Source organism: Pezoporus occidentalis, unplaced genomic scaffold, assembly GCF_034315485.1.
Source record: "Pezoporus occidentalis ecotype Australia unplaced genomic scaffold, CSIRO_AGI_Poc_V1 ctg7, whole genome shotgun sequence".
In the NCBI taxonomy this organism is placed as follows: domain Eukaryota; kingdom Metazoa; phylum Chordata; class Aves; order Psittaciformes; family Psittacidae; genus Pezoporus; species Pezoporus occidentalis.
The window spans coordinates 7,176,943-7,200,670 of NW_026916052.1; the positions used below are offsets into that span (position 1 = coordinate 7,176,943).

Below are 23,728 nucleotides of genomic sequence, written 5' to 3' on the forward strand. Positions count from 1 at the left end.
TTTTTTTGTGTTTTTTGGGTTTTTTTTGGCACTAATTCCCAGGTTAGCGGCCTCCTTCTTTCCTACATGATCTAGAGGGGAAGCCCGAGACTCCTGCACAGTTTGGGCCGGGAGCAAGCGTTCCTGCTTCCTCTCAGCTTCCCTGACATCTCGCAGCCTATTGACAGCATCCCGCAGCTCAGCCCCTGCTGCAGGAGGACCTCCACCAGGGAGCACCGAGTGCAGCCCTGCCCATTGCGCGCCCTCCCCTCACCAGACCAGTGCAGGCACTCTCCTCTCTACACCCCGAGCTCTGCACTGCAGCCTCCCCTCTCATCGGCTCTGTCTGGATGCCTACACCGGCCACCGCCGGGGCAGACAGAGCAGAGCTCCCGGAACGGGCCCTGCTCATACGACGAGTGCTCACCATCCCGCTCCCCTGCCCGCCCGAACTGCCTCGCCCCGCTCTGTTCCCCGCGCTCCCCGGGGCAGGTTTTTACCCAGCCAGGGCGGGTGTCGTCCCTCCTGGCTCCGCCCCGTGTGAGTCAGCTGCTCGCTCTCGTCAGCTGAGCTGCCGGCTCCTGGGCAAGTCATGTGGGGGACTCCAGGCTCCCTCGCTGGCCGTCGCCGCTCTGAGTTGAGGCTCCTGGACGCTGAGCTTCCCTCCGCTTAGCTATGGAAAGCGTCCTCTCTCTAACTACTCACCTCATCACCTGACCACAGTTGTACAAAAAACTGACACAGTTGTCCAAGTAGTCAAACTTTTTGGTAGTTTGCTGGACATGTCTTCTGTTCCCTCAGGAATGTAAATTATTGGAAGTTCATTCCAGCTGAAAAGCCTATCTTTTAAGGTTTAGTTGGTGGCAACAAGAGGGGTTTTAAAGATGGAATTGTTTTTAGACTTTATGGAAAGAGGTAATCCTAGTCTGAAATAGAAGGGTAGTCGTAGTCGTGGTGAAATAGAAGGGTATAAACTTCCCTGGTATATGATATGCATTTTGGATACCTGATTTACCACATAAAACTGGTTTTTTGAGTAGTTGCTATAATATGCAACACAAATACATTAATCAATAGATCGCTACCCCACTTGGTACTTGATGCTTTGAGAAAGTGCCAGAAACTCTGACCTAGAAAACTCTCCAAAAGCAGTTTTGACAGGTTTGGTTTGGATGTCCTTTTCACAGTCCACAAAGGTCTGTACAAGGCAAAGAGAGTCTCCTGGGCATGCAGCCCCAGGAAGGATAAAACCCGAAGCTTTCTAAATGTCCTTAGCTCTGTTGATTTTTTTTTTTTTTTGCAATTTGATCTCACTGTTCATAATCCGTCATTTCCCCTAGCATAATAATGGATGCAGTTCAACCTGCTGGCTAACTGCTTCACTTCATAGGTTCCTGAGATACACTCAGTATTGGGATAAAAGAGTTACTAACTGAGGAGCCATTGAAAAATAGTACAATATAAGAAATGGCAGTAGCCATTTGCCCTCTCAGGCTGGGTGTCTCTGCAAGTAAATGCAAATGGTTCTACAAGTGTTGATAGTATAAGCTGCTTACAAAAATATGTTCAAGATGCACTAGATATGGGATATGGCCAAATACAGTGGAGAGCAAGTAAGTCAACAGGCCAGTGCCAGAAACAGCAGAGAAAACACTTTAATTCAGACCTAAATGCTACAGTATACCAATATAGTAAGATGACGCGCAGTGAACTGTTATGGAGTCTCCCTAATGACTCTCTGAGAAATTTCACTCTTCTCCCCAAAGTGATTAAAAAATCTTGTTTAATTGTTTAAATGGAATATTGTGAATCATGAATAAAATAGCAGATACATCTGAAGGCTGGAAGGGAAAACAAATAATGCAATAGCAAGCAATCTGCTGCTATACCTGAGTGCCCCCAACAGGTCACAGTGCAGATGAAGCAGATGACATGCTAGTGGCAAGAAAAGAAGCTGCTAAGTAATGTATAGCTGCGCTTCTCTGCTATATCTTCTGCTCTGACAACTTTGCAGAATGTATTGGCCAGTTTCTTGATATTTTGACAGGGGAATGATCAGTTTTAACAGATCTCTTCTGTCAGCTGCTACTGCAACTCATATTACTGCTCACTTTTTCTTTAGAAATGTTGTGGGTGTTTGTATCCCTGGGATCTGAACAAACCCAAATGGGAGCGCTCCTTTTTATTTTTTCACATTTCCTTGCCAGATGGGGAAAACATATGCAAAGGAATACCCTGATTTGAAAATCTGCAGATGCACATCCTGATGCTGTTCAAAGGTGTGTGGGCTTTGCTATGAGCTGTAACTTCAGGAAATGTGGAAATCTAGTATTAAGAGATCACAGTGTGGACAGAAATCATTTAACATTAATTGAGGTTTTAAAGGAATGACATGTGTGGCAAGTGCATTTCAAGTATATGCTACAGAATATTAATTTTAAATCAGTCTTAAACTAATTGCTATGTATTAACCCATTCCAGCAAAAATAATGTCATGTGACAATTCAAATTAATCAGCTGAGTTCAGTGCAGGAAACTGTCAGATATGATCAACAAAGTGCTTCTGAAATATTTATGGGTCAAGAATTTTTGGTAACTACGCTTGGAAAAAAGTCACCTCTCAATAATACACACTTGGCGGGGGCAGAATCACTGCATATTTTTTCCCACTTTGTAATTACTAAACCAAACCTATTTTGTTAACATTCTCAAATCTCTCTTTCTTGCACCTCTGCACTTTCCCACGCAGACCCCTGGCTTCAGCTACTACTTAACATGAGTGATGCCTACATTTATCTCCTTTTTTTCCACTTCTTCTGTCTTAATATCTGAATTCTGTCTATCTCATTTGTCTCAGCTTTTGGATTTGTCATCACCAATCCATTGCCTGCTCTCTAAAATTGAACTCTTGATCCTCTTTACATCACTTTTTTTTTTTTATATATAGCTGGAATTACACAACAAAGCTTACTGTCTTGCATTTTCTTATGACCAGTGATGAGCCCCTTTGTACAGACTTTGATCTGCTTCCACAGGACGTGAATGTATTTATTCCTGTGACCTGAGAAGTGGAATTCCTGGAATCCAGTATCTATTTGACTGAATCTCAGTTGCACAATTTGCAACAATATCAACAGAAAAGATTTCCTTAAATCAGTTAGAGCCATGGTGGTTGTTACTTGTAGGGGAGAAAGGAATATGGATTTGAGCTCCACAAGGAAGGAACTGGATGTTTATCTCCAGCATTCAGTCTGTTCAGTGTGATCACCCAAATACCAGCTGAAAGATCTCAAGTTTTCAATGGTTTGTAAATATAGTGCCAAGCCATACACTATGTTTAGTCCACTTTCTTCATTGCAGCGTATTGCTTCTCATATATTCAGTTTGATCTCCGATTCAACCTGCTTCAGTGTCCTCTCTTCTCAGTACTCTTTATTTTCTATTTTCATATTCCTCACCTTTTGCTTTCTTTCATATCATTCTGCAAACTGCAGTCTTTCCTTTCTTTCCCCCTCTCTATTCCAGTTTAATTTCATCCATGAATTGTGTTGCATTGATCCAGTCAGGGGATTCTTATCTAAATATTTTCTTGAGACTGCCTCACCCAGTTTTCCATGACTTTCCAAAGTCAGGCAAATTCCAGCCTTCTAGAAGGTGGTTGTCTTTCTGGTCTGCTTTGTGGAGCTTCTGCGGGAAAAACAAGGAGCTGATGCTCTCCACTTCCTATCCTACTACTGGCTAGCAGAGGAGCCCAGTAACTCAGGAAAAATTAAATAAGGTTGCCCCATGGAGACTCATGTCAGTCCACATCTTTTAATCTGTATTTTAGATGACATATTTGTATAGTCATCTAGTTGTCCTGACTTGTACCAGGTTTTATCTTCTTCCAATTCTCCTCCCCATCCCACCCAGGAGAGCGGGGTGCAGGGAGTGAGCAAGCAGCTGTATGGTACTTGCCAGCTGGGGTGAAACCATGACCCTAGTCCAATAAGTACTAAGGGGTTTATACTTTAAGTTGCCTAATTACATTACAGAACTAATTCTAAGGGGTTTTTTTGTGTGTATAATACATATAAATAAAGTGCTTAGTCTACATTATGGACTAATAGCCTCCACAATCTAATTTTGAAACACACAGATGGTTATTTGATTTATAAGAGCAGTAAAAACAATCTGACACCAGAAAGTAGATTTTCTTTCATTTGAGACCATTACATGCAGTTAAAAGAAACAAGTAACTGAATTACCTTTCAAAGATTAAAAATTTTGGCTGTACATCTACTATTAAGCTTTTGTCTAAAGTTCCCTGCAAGGCTACTACTGAGCAGATGCCTTTAGGTGTGAGGGGAAAAAAAAAAGGAAAATAAAACTGTGCCCAAAGTGTAAAGGCAAAAGCAAAATAGCACAAGGCATATGTGCTATGGCAGGGAAGGTTGGAATACATGATCTTTTAAGGTCCCTTCTAACCCAAACTGTTCTACGATTCTAGGATATTAAAGCATATTGCAAATTAAATAGTATGGTAAGGAATCACTGTGTTCACAAAGAGCATTTTGCAAGTTTTGTGCATCCAGGTGAATATCCATTTTGCTTAGTATCTGAATCTCAATGTAATTGAAAAGACTGAATTCTATAGTTAAACCTGTTTTATTCTTTTGTCAGCCCAATTATTTCATGTATATTACCCTTGATTTACAACATCAAGTGATTGAATTTCCACTGGTTGAAAACCAAGTAGGTGCCATTCTATGACTCAAGAAAAACCATCCCCATCTAGAAAATAGGGAACAGGGAATAAATGATTACAGTTATATAGCCTCCATATCTGTGTCATACTGTAATTTATAATCACTTATAAAAATACTTTCTAAAGGCCCTGACAAGTCTTTATGAGCAGATTGTGCAAAAGAACTTCATGATATGGTTGAAATACCATAAGTAGAGCTGTGAATCTTTTCCGGTTAGAATTTTATTCCATGAAAAGTATAGCTTTGGTTGACTGGGACAATTCACAAATTGAGGGGAAAGTTCACAAGATTAAAAAAAAAAATCAGAACGTTTTATGTTTATCTTGTTCATATGCCTTTAACTGTCTTAGCCTTGTTGATTCAGGGTAAATCATATTTTTTAGGTCTTTTTTTTTTTCCCCAAAAAATAAGCATTGAAATGTATGGTTCTATGGTGAATCCAACAACTACTTATCTACCTGTATTTCTGAGGTCCTTATTACAGTAGCATATAAATTGCTGACATGCTTTGCTCAAAAGCTACTTTCTAGCAGCAGGAGACGGATGGTGATATCTGTGTAATTTTATGAGCCTCATTGCCATAGTATTTGATGTTCTCATGACTATTAATGGCTTTTGCCTCTTAACACTACAATGAAATCAGCAAGTATCATTCTCCCTCTTTACAAGTGGGCAACTGATAAGAAGCATAGATTAAGTACCTTATGTGAAAACCACAGGAAGGCTGTGCTGCTGCCAGGAATGAAATCAGGTGCCATGAATACCAGTTCAGTCAAGTTCCCCATATATTAAACTTTTTAAGAAGTTTTTCCTAAAAATAATTGGAGATATTTTAGCTTCTTGTAGAATGAAGAACCATTTTACACTGTGATGATGATGATGAGTGTATCTCTAAATAGGAGGCACATTGATAGTAATTGACTAATAAATACTGTGAAATATTTTGAACATACAGAAGACTTCATAGACTCCTCTTTAATGACAGCTCTTTATGTGTCAGATATCAAGCCTAAGTTAGTTTTCTTAGCTTCAACTATAGCACTTCCACAAGGAGATTCATCCTACCTATCTTAGACATCACAGCAGTGATAAATTCCCTATTCCCTTCTTGGGATCTTGATTCTTCTCATTCGGTGTATTTGGAGCCTATATTACTTATTTAGGTTAGATGTTTAAGGTGTGAAGAGCTAATATGGTGTGAAGTGGTTCACAGTCCAAGCTACTTAGGTTCTTAAACCTTATTTTCAAAAATAGTTTAGGCCAGATGAATTAGGATGAGGATTATTGGAACTGAAACAGCTGTTGTGGGAGTCACCTGATTTCAGGTGTCAGTATCTAAAAAATTGTCTGATCTCTCTTTATTGTTAATAGAACAGGGCACTCCCGTGCTTAGTTCTCACATACAAATCTAAAAGAAAAAGATTAATTGCGTCCTATCTCTCCTGTTAATTATAAAAAGAGTCCAAGCAACCAGCACAACTATAGGCATCACAACCACAGAAATCCAAACTAAATGGAGTGATGGTGGTTGTCTGCTGAGTATCCTTAAATATCTCATCCAGGCATATGATCAAAAATACATCATGGGCTCCAAAGACATTTAAGGGCTTTTGAAAATTGACTTGCTATAAGCATGTTGATTGTATCAGTCTTGTGTGATATGTATAGCTGTGATATATAGGAAAAGAATGCCTCTAATAGACATAATCTGTGACTATATGCAATTATTTAATAATTAATTAATAAGTGATTTGGTCCTTTACAAGCCTTTTATAAATGCACCGTTAATGTAAAGTGAGTCATTTTGTTTCAGGACACTGAATAAAGAATATAAATCCATGTATGTTATGTATGACTGTGTTACGGCAGCAAAAGTATATGCGTTCTGCTCTACGTGGTTTAGTTGGTTGCTGGATTTTATGTGAGCTAGTGTACAGGCACAAAGAAAAAGAAATTGGAAAATGACACCTTATAAATGTATCTGTACTTTGAAGGTAGAAAACAGGCTGGTAACTAGATGTCAAAATGTGGAAATGCATTCAGTAGGATTTTTCCTGTGTTGAAATGGGATCATTTTAGGGGGATTTTATAGTGTGAAAAACACTGATGACAAGCTCTACTGATTTGGTAGAAGTCCTGTGCTGAACCAGTATAAAATGTCAAATTTTTAGACAGAATATAATGGCTTTGTCCAGTTTGCCAGTAGATAGACTGGACATTTCTTTCCTGTAACTTTCTTTAACAAGACAGATTGATTCCCAGCTTATCTATCTTACATTTTTGTGTATTAAAACAACAAAAAGGAGACAAGATGGGAGAAATCTCTCCATGTCCTTTTTTGCTGTGTTAATGACTGGAAAGCATATCCCTTTTTTCTACTGAGAGTTTATAATGGAAATGCTGACAGAATCTCAGCTACAATGTCACTGGTGTTTGCTGCCGTAATGAGAAGCTGCTAACAATCCCACATCCAGCACAATGTTCCCTCTTAACACAGTAAGTCACCATCCTCACCTTCAGGTCCAGTGTCTGCCTTGAAGAAAAATTAGGTCAGCAGGGAATTTTGCAGCTGTGGTTACCCATATTTCTGTTCAAGGCGAGCAGAACAACTTGGAGCACTCAGCATGTATTTAGTGCAAGGATTACAAACTTTGCTGAAAATTGGTAGACTCCAACATTAAATATTTATGCCATTACTCTATGTTCGAGCATAACAATAACATAGAAAGACACTAGTCAACTTGTTGAGCCCCTGTATTCAAGGAGATTTTGCAGACATTTATCCTACATTTCTCAAAATACTGTTATTTTCTAGATCTGAGATCCTTAATTCAGCATTTCTGTCTGTTGTTCACACACTGAGTGATATATTGAAGGCTTTCTCTCCTTTTAGATTTTGTCCTCCTTTTGTTTGGATTTTTTGTAAATTGACAAAGGCAGATACCTTCAGTTTGTTAATTATTTCTTCCTGTGATCGAGCACTTTTGTGTCTCTATATTATAATGGTTTAAGATGTCATATACTATTTTTAAAAAGACAGTGTAACAGGATATGTTATGGCAATATTTGCAGAAAAATCTCAAATGTACTCAGAAAACATGCAGTGGAGCCCCTGTGTTATGATTTAAAATGCTTCTTTGTATGCTTTGCGTATGAGGTTTTGGTCCTAATATTTGGTCCTTGAATTTTAGTTGTGGGATTTCTTTGGGGAGTGTTGCAGATTGAAGAAAGAATTTTTTGTTTGTTATCGCCCCCAGAAAGGAACAAGATTTTCATGAGCAGTTATGAGATAAAAGTTTATGAAGCACTAAATACTGCTGTGAGTGCTGTAACATAAAGCTCCATTTTGTTCCTTTAGCCCACCATAAATTCATTCCACTCGCGGAGAAAACTCATGCTACTTCCTTCCTCTTTGGCCTTTGGATTTTCCTGTTTTCTTTGGAGCTGTTAGAACCAAATGCTTTCATTTATTTCACTTTACAGTAGGCCAGATTTATAGGCAAATCTGAAGCCTGGTTTACAATGGTTATATAGCCATTAGTGTGGAACTGCACCAACACAGAACCCTAGAGTGCCTGTGATTTACATGTACACAGCATGATTTGTACTTGCTCAGTTTATCTCCAGCTGAAAGCAGGGTAAGTTAGACCAGGGAAATTCATTGCAATGGCATCAGTCATTTCAGAGTGGGCTTTTTTGTTAGTGAGGATACACCGAGCATGTTATTTAATATTGCTCTGTGTCTGTGTCTCCGTCATTGAAATGAAGGCATTTCCATAGCCTTTTAGGCTATCAGGGTGGAACTAGATGAAAACTGCAGAAACTAAGAAAATTTCCTGGGAGACCCTGGAAAAAACCTACACCTAACATTGAAATAAATGTGTGTCAGAGAATTATTTTGCCAATCAGTTTCATGAAATCTATTTTGAAAATAAAATTGGCTGCACGATTTTTACTACACTTTAGCTGTAAATCATTATGTGATACTTCTAGCTATAGATCCTTGAGGGGTTTTGAGAATTTCTTTTCAGTCTCTATTCAGCATTTATCAGTATCTGCTGTTGGATTACATTTATGATGCTTACAGTATTTTTTTTGTAACAGTGTAAGAGTTCTTGAGGTTACTTACATAAACAGTCTATTATTTTCTTGATTTTAATATCCCCCACAATTTTCTGGTAGTGCAAATGATATTTGTGAGTCACAAAAAGGATGTGTATGATGTGAGTCAGCTCAGAGTGACACCCCATTTAACAACACTGTGGAATTTTACACTTTCTGCAAATAACTGAACTTAGCATGTAAGACATGGAGTCACAGAATGTACGGTTAACATCTGGATGGTTGACTTGGTTATGTGGGAGAGATTTAAGCTCAAAGGTTTGGGAGTGGGGGGTATATTTGTGTGTTGTTGGAAGTTTAACACTGGTGTGTTGTATTGTAGTACAACCGCTACCAGCGCTATGGGGCCGAGGAATGCGTGCTGCAGATGGGAGGAGTGCTGTGTCCAACTCCCGGCTGTGGAGCAGGTTTGCTTCCTGAACCAGGAGTGAAGAAAATTGTATGTGAACCAGGCAATGGAATAGGCTGTGGGGTAAGAGCATACATTTTTCTACTCGTGTGTGGGAAACAATGGATATTGTACAATATGATTTTTCATTTTTCCATCAGTGACTGAATTGTCCTTCACACCAGAATGGGATACTGTAGCTCAGTAAACAATTTAAATATAGCACCATGGCTTAGGAACAATGGCTTCATTGCATAGACTATGTCCATTCCAGAATTCTTTGCTTTACTTGGTTTAAGAAGTTGCTGAGTAGTTATAGTAAGAAATTGAACTGTGCAAATGACAATCTAAATGTGCTTTGACCTTCTCCTTGCACCCAGCAAAAATGAATGGGATCTTGGGCAAATCATTATTCTATAAACACCAACTTTCTTTATAAGTAAGACCTTGCTTATATGTGTTAAGCTACACAATGAAAAGAAATATAGAAATCTTTTTGTTTGCTCATAAAATTATTTTTAAGAAGAGTGAATGCTCAAATAATGGTGGAGTTCTGGAAAACAAAACCACATGACACATGAAAATGTTTTTGCTAGGAGGTCAGATCGTATTTTTTTGATCAATGATTTTTTTGGCAGTAGAAAAAAACAGGTACTTTACAGTAATCAAGCTTTGGGGGAAATAGAAATATGTAGAGAGAAATATCTAAATAAAAGATTTAACTAACTGATGTTTGTACTAAGTGACTCCATGCAGGCTATGAGAAAAGAGAAAATACCTATATTTGTAAAATATTATCATGCTCTTGCCCTTGTCTTTCTTGTGGAAAATGCACTTTTTATTGCAGTTTTGGTGTTGCCTAAACTGATACAGTGGAAGAGTAATAGTTTGCTGAACTAGGAATTTGCAGTAGCCTGTCTTCTATGAGTAGGTTAGCATCTGTCGACCTTGGTCAAATTTCCTATCTGTCCATGCAGTGGTGCATGTAAAACAGAGTACTCCCCAGACTCACTGAGCAGACATAGGTCTATAAAAAAAAGCAGAAGGTGGGACAGTAATAAGAAACAAAACTGAGTAAACAACGGGAAATTCTTCTGGATTAATTATTAGGGTTTGGTTAAAAAAGATAAAATCACAAATGATTCTCACTCTGCTCTTTGCTTTGAAGTGATGAAAATCAAACTGGTTTGCAGCTTCATTCATCATCATTCTGAATCTGCAAATGCCCTGTAAATAAAGTGTACATAGCATAGAGGATTGATGAATTGCCTGGTTTAGCAAACAGTTCTGTTTCCTTTTATGGACTTTGTGCTGTGCTGGTTAGAGACAAAATCTGCAGCCTTGAGTATAACCTCAACCTTTGTTTTGAATTACATGACATCTTTGAACATTACGGGGTACAATTCACTAATGCTGAAATTAGAAGCAAGAGGCTGGTCTGCAAGCCAAATTTTGGTAACATTAAGGCCCTTCCTCAGAATCTGTAATGGAACAGAGTGAAAATATGTGTCTTTAAATCTTTATTTGCACCTTGACAAATGATAACCTCAAGGAAGATTTGTTACAGATGATGGTGAGGGTCTAAACACTGAAGTCAGTTGCCAGAGACAAAGCTGGCTGCAGGTAAGGATCCCCCTGCAAGGATACCAAGACAGTTAGGAAGACTGTTTATTTCTGCTTCATTTTCTGAAGTCATTTTGAGTTTTTTCTATTCAGAAAGTTAAACTATGGTGAGTTTTCTCCCAAACCTGGCCTTTTTTAATGTGAACTCTTTATGGAATCCAAGAACATCCACTTCAGAGCTCTGGGCTTCCTCACGAGTGTACACAATGATTTATAATCTCAAAGAAAGGCCAAGATGAAGAATGTCCCTTTTGTCCATCCCAATTAAGGCTGCAAAAGGTGCCTTGAAATGCTTACATGTACAGCTTAGGTTTCTTGTTGAAGCTGGTAAGCAAAGAAATAAGGATGGTAATGTGAACCAGGAGGTTCTCTATGAATATAGATGTCATCGTTTAAGCTATACGTAAGATATGTAGAGTCTTTTGGAGGGTATTTGAACCTCTGTCTTTGGGTAAAGTTCACAGTTGATAGCATATTGCTGACAACAGAATTTACATCTAACATCAGTGGTCTGTTATTCACCCAAAAGCCCTTGTAGAGAAATAGTTGTCTACTGCACAAAACAGACCAATTGTTTGGGTCAGAATTGCAGTATAAGGGTAGCTATCAACTGTTAAATAGATGGAGATTTTAATTAACAGATGAGATGGATCAAGGGGGATAGGAGGGAGAGGTTTTCAAGAGAAAGTGGAGAAGTAAATTAAAAAGGATTTTCAGGAGCCATTTTCAAAAAGGAGAGGCAGAAAAAAATAGAGAATAAACTGGACACTGGGGTCTGAAGCAAAGTACATATTCCATTATTCAGCAAAAAAACCTGCGAAGCAGTCCCAAACATGTAAGGACTCCAACATGAAAGAGCATTGAAATACGAACAGGTAACTGAGCCAGGCTAGGATACTGACATTTTGCCTTTCTCAGTTTCTTTCTCTGGTATTTGAAATGAGGAACTAGAATCTGGTTTTCCAAAGTCAAGGCTGTTGGTGTCAAAGCTAAATGTGAGTCTTCAAGAGAGGGCTTGTAATTGCCACAGGAGCCTTTGGGAAAGGTAAAGATAGTGGATTTTGCTTTGTCTCAGGAAATTTGGAAACAGAAATATATGGGGCCCAGAAACAGCCTGGTAAGACAACTGTACCAAAAAGTGAGGAGCAAGGTTTAAATTTAAGCATCCCCATATGTACCCTCTGCACTCAGGCACTGCTATCTATTCAGGCTTTAAGGCAAAGAAATAGAACAAAAGAGATCTATTTTGACTTGAGAAGTAGCCTGCAAATATGTTTTTAATGATTATGAATAGTCCTCGCCAAAGATATGCTGTACCACTGACTGCCATCACTCCTGCCTAATCTTTCATATTTTTTATCATTAGCCATAAACATATTAATTGGTTTACCAAGATACTACTGTTATACACTGTTGTTCGACCTTAATTGCTATGCATCAGACCTACATTACTAACTTCTGTTGCTGAGATACAAAATTTTGACATATTTAATATCAGAAATCGGCAACAAAACCTAGAAGACAGTACATTTGTACTAGCTGGCCTGTGCGCAGGAAGAGCTGCGGTAATTGAGGCATACAAAAGCTCTATGAATAAACATTTTTGTCTTGTTTTATATTATACTGGCATATTATTTCCTACATATTAAAGAAAATAATTTGGGGTTGAAATTAGGTTAGAATGGAGCTTGAAAACAGACTGTGCTACTTGTTTGTTTCTACACATGCAGCTCATCTGTCTTGCAAAACACCCCCTGTCAATATCTTTCAGTGAGATAACTGACTAATGAGGGACTTGCATCCCAGCCCTTGTTCCACAACTGTGTAAACATTTTGCAGCATGCCATATCAGTTGACATATCCTCTGGCATGGGGTGAGATGGGAGACTGAGGATAGTGGAAATAGAGCTTCTGACAGTCTTTTCCTCTTGAGTTTACTCATTCCTATCATAGTCTGAATAAGCAAGAAGAATATATTTGCAGAGATCCTCTGTTGTTTGAAAATCCCTTGCTAGGAGACTTGACTCTTGAAGGTTCATGGAGGTCCTGAGACAACTCTAAACTATCCCAAGGTCTGGGTGACAATTTAAACAGTCATAGAAACAAACTGTCACAAGTGATGTTTTTGTGGCCCTTCATTCTATCTCCTAATGCAAAACTCCAGTCTGCAAGTGTATACTGAACCTTAGTGTAATAAATGTGCAATGATAAAGGAAGTTTTATAACCTTGCAAAAGGAGCACAAAGCTTGGGGTTATTTCACCTCTTTTACACTATATTTACTGTTCTGTAAGCATAATGCCATTGAAGAAGAGCAAGATTTCACTAAAGATTTGTTCCCTTCTCAGGCAAGTGAAATTTTTACGTTGCAGACTGCAAGAAGTCCCCCAAAATAATGGCTATAAATACCTTGTGTTCCTTATAAATAGAATTTCTAGATCATTGTATTACATAAAACAAAATCCCTAAGGCAATTTTGCTTCTCCCAGCAATTTTTCCCCATTGATTTCTTCTTGCATTCTTCTTCCATGGCTAAGGAAGCATATGTCAAAAGCAATTGCAGCGTATTTGTAGAATTAATAATTGTCTGCCTTTTCAGAAAGCTTAATAGAGGACACTCTAAAATAGTTACATGAGAAGTGCAATATGCAATATACGGTCCTGGTGTTTGCAAAGCTGTTTTTTGTGGTCCATTATCTCCTGTTCATGCATTTCCTAGCATGCATGTTTCATGATCAGTGATGTCTTTGTTAAGCACAGTAACATGCATATAGGCAAACTAATAATTGGGAAAAAATGTTTGGAGAAAACAAATCTGAGTTATGAAAATTCCAAGCAACAAATTCTATCCACTTTATTTTGATAGTACAAGTCATGATTCTATGAGTTGGTTGTGTCCTTCTAAACTTCTGGAGTGGGGTTGTTTATTTTAGGGTTTTATATCTCAATGGGAGTGCTATGTGAGTGTAGCTATACCCCCCCCCCCCCCCCCCCCAAATCTGAACTAGCTAGCAATTACTTTTTCAGAACTATTTTGTGTATATTAAAGTGGATGAGAGTTTGTAAGTGTACTACAGTCTAGAAGTGAAAAGCGGTTTTCACATCTGGCAGTTTTAAGTAAGTCTTTTGGTGTTAAAGTTCAGCTCTAACATAATGTATTGTCATGATCAGCGTGTACTTTCTTTGTGCACTTTCTATCCATCTTGTGCCTAGTTTTGGCACATTATTCCTTATATGTTGCCTGATCAAAAATTCGAAAGTCTGACTAACCTAAAAGACTTTATTTTCAAACCGAGATGTAGGTATAAATGTTTGGTTCAAGACACGTGCTTTGCTTCTCCATTAGCAGTACCAGGAAAATCTTGAATGTATGTAAAGAAAAAGTAGGCACCTTTGAAAATATTTCAACATATAAAGATTGTCCAGATGAGTAGTGGTAATTCAATGCAATCTTTGAAGACTATTGCACTGAAAAAAATCTTTTTAATTTTATAATGAGATGAATAAAAGGTCATGGGTGAAGAAGGGCTGTGTGCACAATGATTTGAATTTTTGTCTCAGTTTTAAGATTGGAATGAATGTTGAAGCACAAGCAGAAATAAGAGGCTACAATGTTTTGAAAAATGCAGAATAATTCAGAAAATAAAAGACCTTAAAATTTACCTTTGTGCGATTTGCAGAACACTAAAATGGAAATAGGAGATTGCTGCTATCTAGTACACGTTGTAAAATTGAAGGGTTACTCTTTGTTATTACATTTCAAGTGTCTGTCCTTGTTCCATATGTCATCAAAGTTTTGCTTTTAAGAAAATTCACCAGAAAGGTATTACCATGGATAAAGTAATAGAAGATATCGTTGAGATTAAGAAACCAACTCACAGTGGGAGTGTCTCATAATATTGTGTAGGGAGTTTTTTCAAGGGGAATGAAAACGAGACAGACGTTTTCTATTATTGCTAAATACTGAGTTGCTAGCATTGTTCCACAAGCTCTAAGCTGTAATCATGTATTGCTTCCTTCTGTTGAGTGGGCACTCTAGCCTTTAGAAAGTGGAATTCCATCTTTTCCATCTTGTTGACACATTATGCTTCAGCAGCTAAGCAAGTTGTTTCGTTGCTAAAATATGACAGCCTTTCTCAGGCTGACCAAAATTCTTTTTGGATTTGCAGCTTTTTTCTAGTTTATGTGGTTTAAAATTAACTGTAAAAGCATGGAGCTTTTTAAGATGCAGTAGACTGTTGATGTTTTAATAAAAACATTTAACCTATAATAGCACTGTATAATTAACAGCCTCTATATTATTGTCAAGGTGTATTATTTCCATTGCCCATGTCTTGGCATGCTTCATTTCATTGATCTGGTAGCTGATAAGAAACTCCACTGTCAGCAGTGAGTTGATAAAGCAATCCAGAGAATGTTTCCATTATTAATAACATGGATCACATTAGTTCATAAGACTTGCAAAAGCAAAACAACTACTTTTTATATGGAGACCAAATCAATTTACTGCCTGCATTCAGTAGGCAGAAGAATAACTGCCTTTTCCTTTACATCCCAAATCACGAAGAACTAGCTACTAAAATAATGCTAGAAAACAACATGTGAGACTTTTCAGCTCTAAATGATCTAGAATTGAAACTTCGTTAGTTTTGTCTGCTAGATGTGTGGAATATTATGGAATGTCCCATTTTATGTGAGCAAATTCTATATCCCTTAGCTTATGCAGGGTATAGCTTTTCCCTAACTTTTGCATCATGCAGGCGTTTGGAACATGGCTGTTGTACATGCACATTGCAGATTTTGTACTGAATGTGTGTTATCTTCAGTGTTTTGGCTGGATTTATAGTAGTAGTAGTAGTAGTAGTAGTTCACCATTTAAAATCTGTCATATGTGTTCTGAGAAAGAAGGAGCAAGGAGGGAGGTAAAAGTCATAGTTAACCAATAAAGGAATGGAGGCTGCTGGTCTCTGTAAGATAGCATGAGAACACAGATAGTAGAATAACACTGTATTTGAGTCAGGGAAGTTGTATTAGAGAAAACTAGGATAAAATCAAGTTCCTGCTTGTAAAGATAGTCAAAGCTGGACATGTGGACCTAGGAACTAGCAAAGATAATACTGGTTTCTATGAATGTAAATCAGATTAGACTGGGATTTGTAAACCAATGTTTTGCTGAAGGTAAATGATCCCAAATTTGCCAATTTGTCTGAAATAGGAATGAGCTAAAATTGCAAGCATGTGAGACCCATTTTAAATTGAAGGTTGAGATAAAGTAGGAGTCAAGTTTAAAATTACTCTAGTAGTTGATTTTAGCATTTATCAACTAAATCTTATCCTCCTAAACTGCTAGATCAACCATTCCTCTGGAAGGGTACTAGGGATTTTCATATTAGAGGTAACAAATACTTGACTCTGCCACTCGTTCAGTATTCAGATTCCAGAGCTGAAGGTACTTTGACTTCTAATTTCTTCACCTGTGTAAAGAGAACAACATTTTACAGTAGATGAAATGCAAAAATATGCACATTTTAACATGTCCACAACTTACTGGAAATTAATTTTAGCACACAGACTTGGAAAAACAGCCTTTAAAAAGTGCCTTCTCTGGTTGACTGATTCCTTTTCTTAGGTACTGATTGAGTATATGATACTCTGATGCTCAGGTCAGGGTTAAATTGATCACCAAATTTGAAAGAGATGTCAAAATTTTCTCTCAGGTCTCATTGGCAGGGACTTGACATTCCATGCCAAACTTGATGGATGAGTGACACACCATCTCCAGGAATTCTGAGAGCTTTTCTAACCTAGAAGTTCCTTGTTATTGCAAGAGCCTCAGGCTTTGATGACATCTTTGACTATTTTGGTCTGTGCCAGTGGCACATTACAGTTTAGTCTCCTGATAACTGAAGTGCTCTTGCCTAATTAAAATAATTGGTCTCCATGTAGCAGTATCTGGGTGATATTTAATAGCTTATGATGCTCAGGAGATTATATTAGGTGAACTCATAATTCTGTCAAGCCTTAAATATAATGGAAGTTTATGACTGGAGAGGTTTTGGAACTACTTTTTCCTTACTATTTCTTTCCTCTTCAACAAAGTGCCTAGAAATATGTCTGACAGTCAGCAGACAATATTTTATCATGTGGCCCATCAGGAAGGGCTTGGAGTACAACAGTAGGAGATAAGAAATAAACTGTTTATAGGAATCTCTAGTTAACTCTGCATGTATGAGAAACTGAGCTCTGTCTTCTGACTTCATATTCCACTTGCATACAGGGTAGGATTATTCTCCCTTTTATGGTAGAGAGAGACACTTTGCACACGGTGGAAAAGAGTAGCCATTTAAAACCAGTGTGTGATTCCTTCAGTTAACAGATTAAAATATTCTGGTTATAACAGTCTGTCCCAGACCACAGGAAAGAGGTGCTTGAGATTTCCTGCTTTCTACAGTTGACATACTGGCTGCAGTTTCTAATCATGAATACAAATAAATTTGTAAGTTAGCAGAACTGGGGGTTAATGGAAGATCTGGTATGAATAAACAGATCTATCACTGAATCACTGGAAGGGGAATAATAATGCAATCAGCAGAGGATGTGCTGCTTGAGAATGGCAGCCACCAAGGGCAGGATTTTAATTGAGCAAGAGACTTATTTGAGCAATCTTCTAAAAACTTTCTGTATTTGAACAGGAAAGAAAAACACGAGCTGAGTGCAGAAAATCACTTATAAATGAAAAGAAAAATAAATATGAATCAAAGTAAGCCTATTTATTGCTTATGAAATTGCATATGAAATTTCATATGAAGGTCTCCTGAGACACTGTAGATTGTATCACTACGTTATTGTAAAATGCGAGAGCTGCTTAATCAATGAGAAATGATGGAGTAAAAAGATAGGACCAGAACAATAAGATCATAGATTAGAATTAATCTATTGACTGGTATTTGTAACTTAGCCAGGAAAAAAACTCAAAGTTAAAAACGCTAAAGAAAATATGTCCTCATTATGTGTCTGGTTCTGGTGCAGTTCTGGCCCATAGCACAGTTCAAAAGTAAATCACAAGGCTCATAAAGTGAGAAGCTTACATAGATCAAAAAAAAAAAAACAGCTACAGCTTTTGTGGCACTTCTAGTCTTCACGTCATTTGATGTCAGAGTGAAACAGTGCAATAGAGATTTGGGATTTAAGCCTCTTTTGTGTAAGTGCAAATATGGAAAGCATCAGTTTATGTCAGTTTGAAACTTAGACATAATGACACCTCTTTTTTTTTTTCTCTTCTAAAAGGAGCACCCCAATTACAAATGTTTTCAAGCTTTTATATTTCTCCATTAGGTGATCAAAGAAATTCCCGAAGAATTTCATCTCAGCTTTGCCTCAACTCTCTGAAATATGTAAAGTCTCTGTTGGTCAGCCAGGCTCTTGGTTCATTCTTTCAAGGTTACAACAGCATTATCCATGTGGAGGGCATAAAATTATTACTTCCTGAGATTGTGCAGCCCTTAGTGATGAAAAAAGGAATGGCAACAAATGCGAGTACAAGTATACCATAGGGAGGGGCTACAGAAAAGCTAGGGGTATTCTGCATTAGTTCTTCACTGAAGAACAACTTTTCCGTGAAGACAAGCAAGAAGTTGTCCACAGCATACCAGTGCTCCTTTTGTGCTCACAGCTATATAGGATTTCTTACTGGACGTTTAAGCAAAAGCTCCTTCCAGCACCTTCTCATAATTGCAACAGTATGTCTGTGCAATGAAGCAAAACAACTGCTTGTCTTTTCACCAGTACAAGAGAAATGTTTATTTTTCATTGCACATGTTGCATTATTTCCATATACTGTATAGACTCCAGACTGACTGAGCACTCTGTAATGCATCTGGTTAGGCTACATTCCTGGAAAAGTGGGAGGAAAATGGCATTAAAAAGATTTAAAATATAACTAAATGTCATTTTTTCACAGAAAATAAACAGCTCTTTAAAATAATATGAAGTAGAACAGGGTTATTCTGAGATCAACTTTCCTTGTCACTACTACTTCAGTAAGTTATTTAATGATGATCTCACACACAGAACTTTATTATTTCAAAACCATTTCAAAGAGATAGCAAAGCCACCATTCCACAATCAAAGCTGATTTTGAAGTGCTGAAACAAAGCTGATTTTCAATTATCAGAGTCAAAAAGAAACATCTGAAAACTGTCTTGATTGCCGAAAAACTGCTATGTTTTCATGTTGGACAATTCAAAACAAATAGGTGAAGCTTCTGAAGCTTCAAACAAAATCCACTTCTAACAAAGCATGAATATCTAAAAAATCTCAGCCTAAAAGAGAGTATCTGGGAAAAGTTATAAGCTTGTAAAAATAAGTTTAGAATAGAAGTCGCATCTCGGCCTTAACCGTGATATTAAGATCACTAAGCTGTAATAGAGGGAGTAAAGAAAATGTTGCAAAGTCAAGAGAGGGCTATGAAAATAAAATAAAATTAAAATATAATGAACAAATTAAATAAGACATCCCTTACACAATAATAATATTAATGAAAAGCAAAGACAGATTTGGAGAACAATGACCACCTGTAATTCAGCGGGAAATAATAGAAAACCAGAATGCAGTATGTGTTCATAAAAACATCCTGAGGGAAAAATAAAGGGAAAATTGTGATAAGGATAATAGAATGGGTCCTGATGATATCCATCCGCGGATCCTGAAGGAGCTGGCAAATGAAGTTGCAAAGCCACTGGCCATCATATTTGAGAAATCATGGCAGTCAGGTGAAGTTCCCGATGACTGGAAAAAGGGAAATATAACCCCCATTTTCAAGAGGGGGAAAATGGATGACCCGGGGAATTACAGACCAGTCAGTCTCACCTCTGTGCCTGGCAAAATCTTGGAGCAGATTCTCCTGGAAGGCATGCTAAGGCACATGAAAAACAACGGGGTGCTTGGTGACAGCCAGCATGGCTTCACTACGGGGAAATCCTGCCTGACCAATTTGGTGGCCTTCTATGATGGGGCTACGGAACTGATGGACAGGGGTAGAGCAGTTAATGTCATCTACCTGGACTTGTGCAAAGCGTTCGGCACTGTCCCACACGACATCCTTGTCTCTAAATTGGAGAGACATCAATTTGATGGATGGACCACTCGGTGGATAAAGAACTGGCTGGATGGCCGCACACAAAGAGTTGTGGTCAATGGCTCAGTGTCCGGCTGGAGACCAGTAACGAGTGGCGTCCCTCACGGATCGGTGTTGGGACCGGTCTTGTTTAACATCTTCGTCGCTGACACGGACAATGGGATTGAGTGCACCCTCAGGAAGTTTGTCGGTGACACCAAGCTGTGTGTTTCGGTTGATACGCTGGAGGAAAGGAATGCCATCCAGAGGGACCTTGACACGCTTGTGAGGTGGGCTGATGCCAACCTCATGAAGTTTAACCATGCCAAGTGCAAGGTCCTACACCTGGGTCGGAGCAATCCCAGGCACAGCTACAGGTTGGGCAGAGAAGAGATTCAGAGCAGCCCTGTGGAGAAGGACTTGGGGGTGTTGGTCAATGAGAAAATGAACAGAAGCCGGCTTCAGTGCGCACTTGCAGCCCAGAAAGCCAACCGTGTCCTGGGCTGCATTAGAAGGAGCGTGACCAGCAGGTCGAAGGAGGTGATCCTGCCCCTCTGCTCTGCTCTTGTGAGACCTCACCTGGAGTATTGTGTGCAGTTCTGGTGTCCTCAAGATAAAAAGGACATGGAACTGTTGGAACAAGTCCAGAGGAGGGCCACAGGCATGATCAGGGGAATGGAGCACCTCCTGTATGAAGACAGGCTGATCTTAAGGTCCTTTCCAACCCTAATTATTCTATGATTCTGTGATTCTAAAACAATATATCTCTGAATGGAGGCCTTGGCTAAGAGCGGAAGATCATGGGTGGATAACTAAATCCCAGTTAACTCAGTTTTATCCCTATATTTATCAAAAATTAAGTCATTCATATCAGTCAATTATATTTTTTTTTCCAAGAGCTCTCATGTTAAATAGGGTGACAGTCACTACCATGATAGAAAATCTATTCCACTGACACTTGAAAGTGAAGAGATAAAGAGTAAGGTTTAAAGGTACTGGTGGCTCACTTGTTCAGACTAAGTGAGCAGTAGAAGAGGCTGATTTAAGCTGATCGTTTTTTCCATCAAGAAATATCAAATAGCAGTAGTATGTTTTGTACTTATCTCTGTCATTTTCTCTTTTATGCCGGTGAAAATGCTTACATATGTAATGCCAGATAATGGCAGTGATAAGTCTTTTATGCACATCTGAAATGGTTTATTAAAAAAGATGGACGTTTAGGCCACCAAGATAAAGCCAGTGCTTAATATTAAATATCATCTGCAAATAAAAAAATGAGCATATAGCATGTTCTACAACATTATCATATATAAAGAAAGCTTTACCAGACTTTGCTACTTACTTTTCCCTTCAAAAATAAAATGAATGTAAATTTTATTTCCTCTTTTTGTTTAGGGAACTACTTGTATGCCTCCTAAATGTGCTTTTTGAAATGTCTTAATCTTTATGGTAAGGATGTTTATGTCAAAATCTTTTGGAGCAGAGCAGTTCTGATAAAAAAAAAAAAACAACAAAAAAAACCCACCAAAAAACAAATCTATAAGATCCCCACTGGAGATGGAGAAGTAGTAAATAGTAAAATGAGGGCAACAAGGAACCAGCCTCAAGGTGAGGTCTGAGAAGACCTAGTGGGATCTTACTGAATATTCAGAACTCTCAGAGGAGCACCCATATCCTCACCACCTGTCTTGACTTGAAGAGTGCTCCTGCATTTTGTAGGAACAGCCTGGAAGGAGTTAACTGGAACCTGTGTTTTCAGGTATCTACAGTTATCATATTTTAAAATCCTTTCCACCAACAGGAAGCTTTTTCTGGGCATGGAGTAATTTCCTAAGGTTATTCAGGAAAGTGTTTCAGATTTGGAGATGGGCAAAAATGTGGCTCCAAATAGTGGTATTGTTCTGAGCTAGTAACTCACCCTATCCTCCCATCAGAGGAGTGAAAACAACTGTTAATTGGTGAGTTAAATAAATCAAAGAGGAAACAAAATTAGCAATAAATGTATAATAAAATAATGGCTTTTATATGCTACTGTGGTTCTCACCAGTGGTGTTTTCATAATATGCATCACAAGCTTTCATGGAAACACATTAGTGTTTTTGAATTGTTTTTATTATAAACCATGCAAATAGTGTTTGTCCCAGTGGGACGTGACATTATTAGCAGAAGATCTCTTACATGATTTCAGTCAACAGAGAACTAGCAGCTCAGTTTTTATTTTCAGAGTGAGACATATAACTAGTCAAAACTGCATTAGAAAACATTTAACCCATGCAGAGTATTCCTGCTGAAGAGATGACACATGACAGAAATAAATTGCCCTACAACATTTGCAAATGTTTCCTGATTGCAAAAATGTTATCTGTGTAATTCAAACATGTTCTCTCCATTTTGTTTCAGAAAGAAACAGTATTGAAATTCTTTCATATTGATGTCCAGGGGTCAACTCCTGAAATAAAAAGTTTGATTCTTTTAGAGGTTTTTTTTTTAGAGAAAGTCCCTTAGACAAAAGTGAATAAAAATATCAAAACATAATTTTGCAAGTGAAGCAAGAGATAAACAGTGATTTGTGGAAAGCAGAAGTAAGCAAGCTTGGGTGACTAATAAGAAATCAGATGTAAGCAGAAAGAGGGAGCTTCAGTAAAGAAATCGTATTAAGGGCACAATAGTAAATTATCTCCATGTAAAGGAGAACTAGGAAAGGTGAGGAAAAACACATCTTGCTTGAACGATAATGTTTTTTATGACCTGAAAAGTAAGAAAGTCTGTGAAAAATTTAAGAAGGTTGTATCAGTAGGACCAGCTAGAAAAACAGAAAAAAAAAACAGAGACAAAGTCATAAAGTGGAAAGCATTAAATACTTTTAATATAAAGTCTACCAAAGAATATTCAGAAAGTTTTCCATAAAGAAGTAATAGAAACAGGAACATGAAAGGTTAAGGAAGCTGTAAGTTAGCTCCTCATGGGAGAAGAAAATGTGTCATTAAACAGCTCCAAGAAAGCTAAAGTTTACTTGTTTTTTTTCAAACTTAATTTAAAAAGTCAGACCTGCTCAGATGATTAGCAGAGCTAAAACCAGTGAAACAGGGTTAAAAATACCAGCTCTAGTGGGGAAAGGACAGAATAGAGACATGGTTTCAAATCAGCTGGACCTGATGGAGTTTTTCCTCTGGGAATGACTGAAGAAAATCCACAACATTAATGTTCACTTCTAAGAATATGTAAGAAAGATTTTGAAAAAGTCAAAAACATGAAGTCTGTATCTAAAAAAGACGGAAAAAAAAATCTCAGACTTATAGACGGGTAGGCTTAACTTGAATTCCTGAAGGAAAACTGTAGCAAATAATCAAACTACTGGTAATTACCTGGAGGACAAAAAAAGGAAGCCTCAGGGAGCATGGACTTAGCAAGAGTTTATCACATCAATCTAGACTTGTGGGTAGTAGACAAGTAGCTGATGTCATCTGTATTGAATACAGTAAAGCTCTTCACATTGTTTCATATGAAATTCCCATAGGCAAATTAGGAAATACAAGATTAGATGATAATTTTATTAGGTTGATATGTAACTAGTTGGAAAGTTGTGTATAGACTATTTGTCAGCATTTTGCAATCAAAGCAGAGGGATGTTTCAAATCTGTCCTGAGGTTGACAGGTTTTAATATTTTCTCTGATGCCTTGATGAATGGTTATAGTGTAAGGTTATTAAAATTGCATAGGATATGTACCAAGGGGATAGCAAACAGTTTGGAAC

General features: G+C 38.0%; 1 protein-coding gene across 4 annotated transcripts in view; it reads left to right on the plus strand.

Annotated features, from left to right (window-relative positions):
• Window positions 1-23,728, plus strand: part of PRKN (parkin RBR E3 ubiquitin protein ligase) — a 725,154-nt gene that overhangs the window by 602,680 nt on the left and 98,746 nt on the right. For 2 of the 4 annotated variants that reach the window (XM_062641870.1, XM_062641871.1), the window contains exon 9: window positions 9,172-9,321. The exons of 1 other annotated variant lie outside the window; for it this stretch is intronic. In XM_062641870.1, the coding sequence (XP_062497854.1) occupies window positions 9,172-9,321 (150 nt within the window). Of the gene's footprint in view, window positions 1-9,171; window positions 9,325-14,625; window positions 15,149-23,728 lie in introns of those variants that run through there. One more of the 4 variants, XM_062641873.1, reaches the window with a different exon arrangement.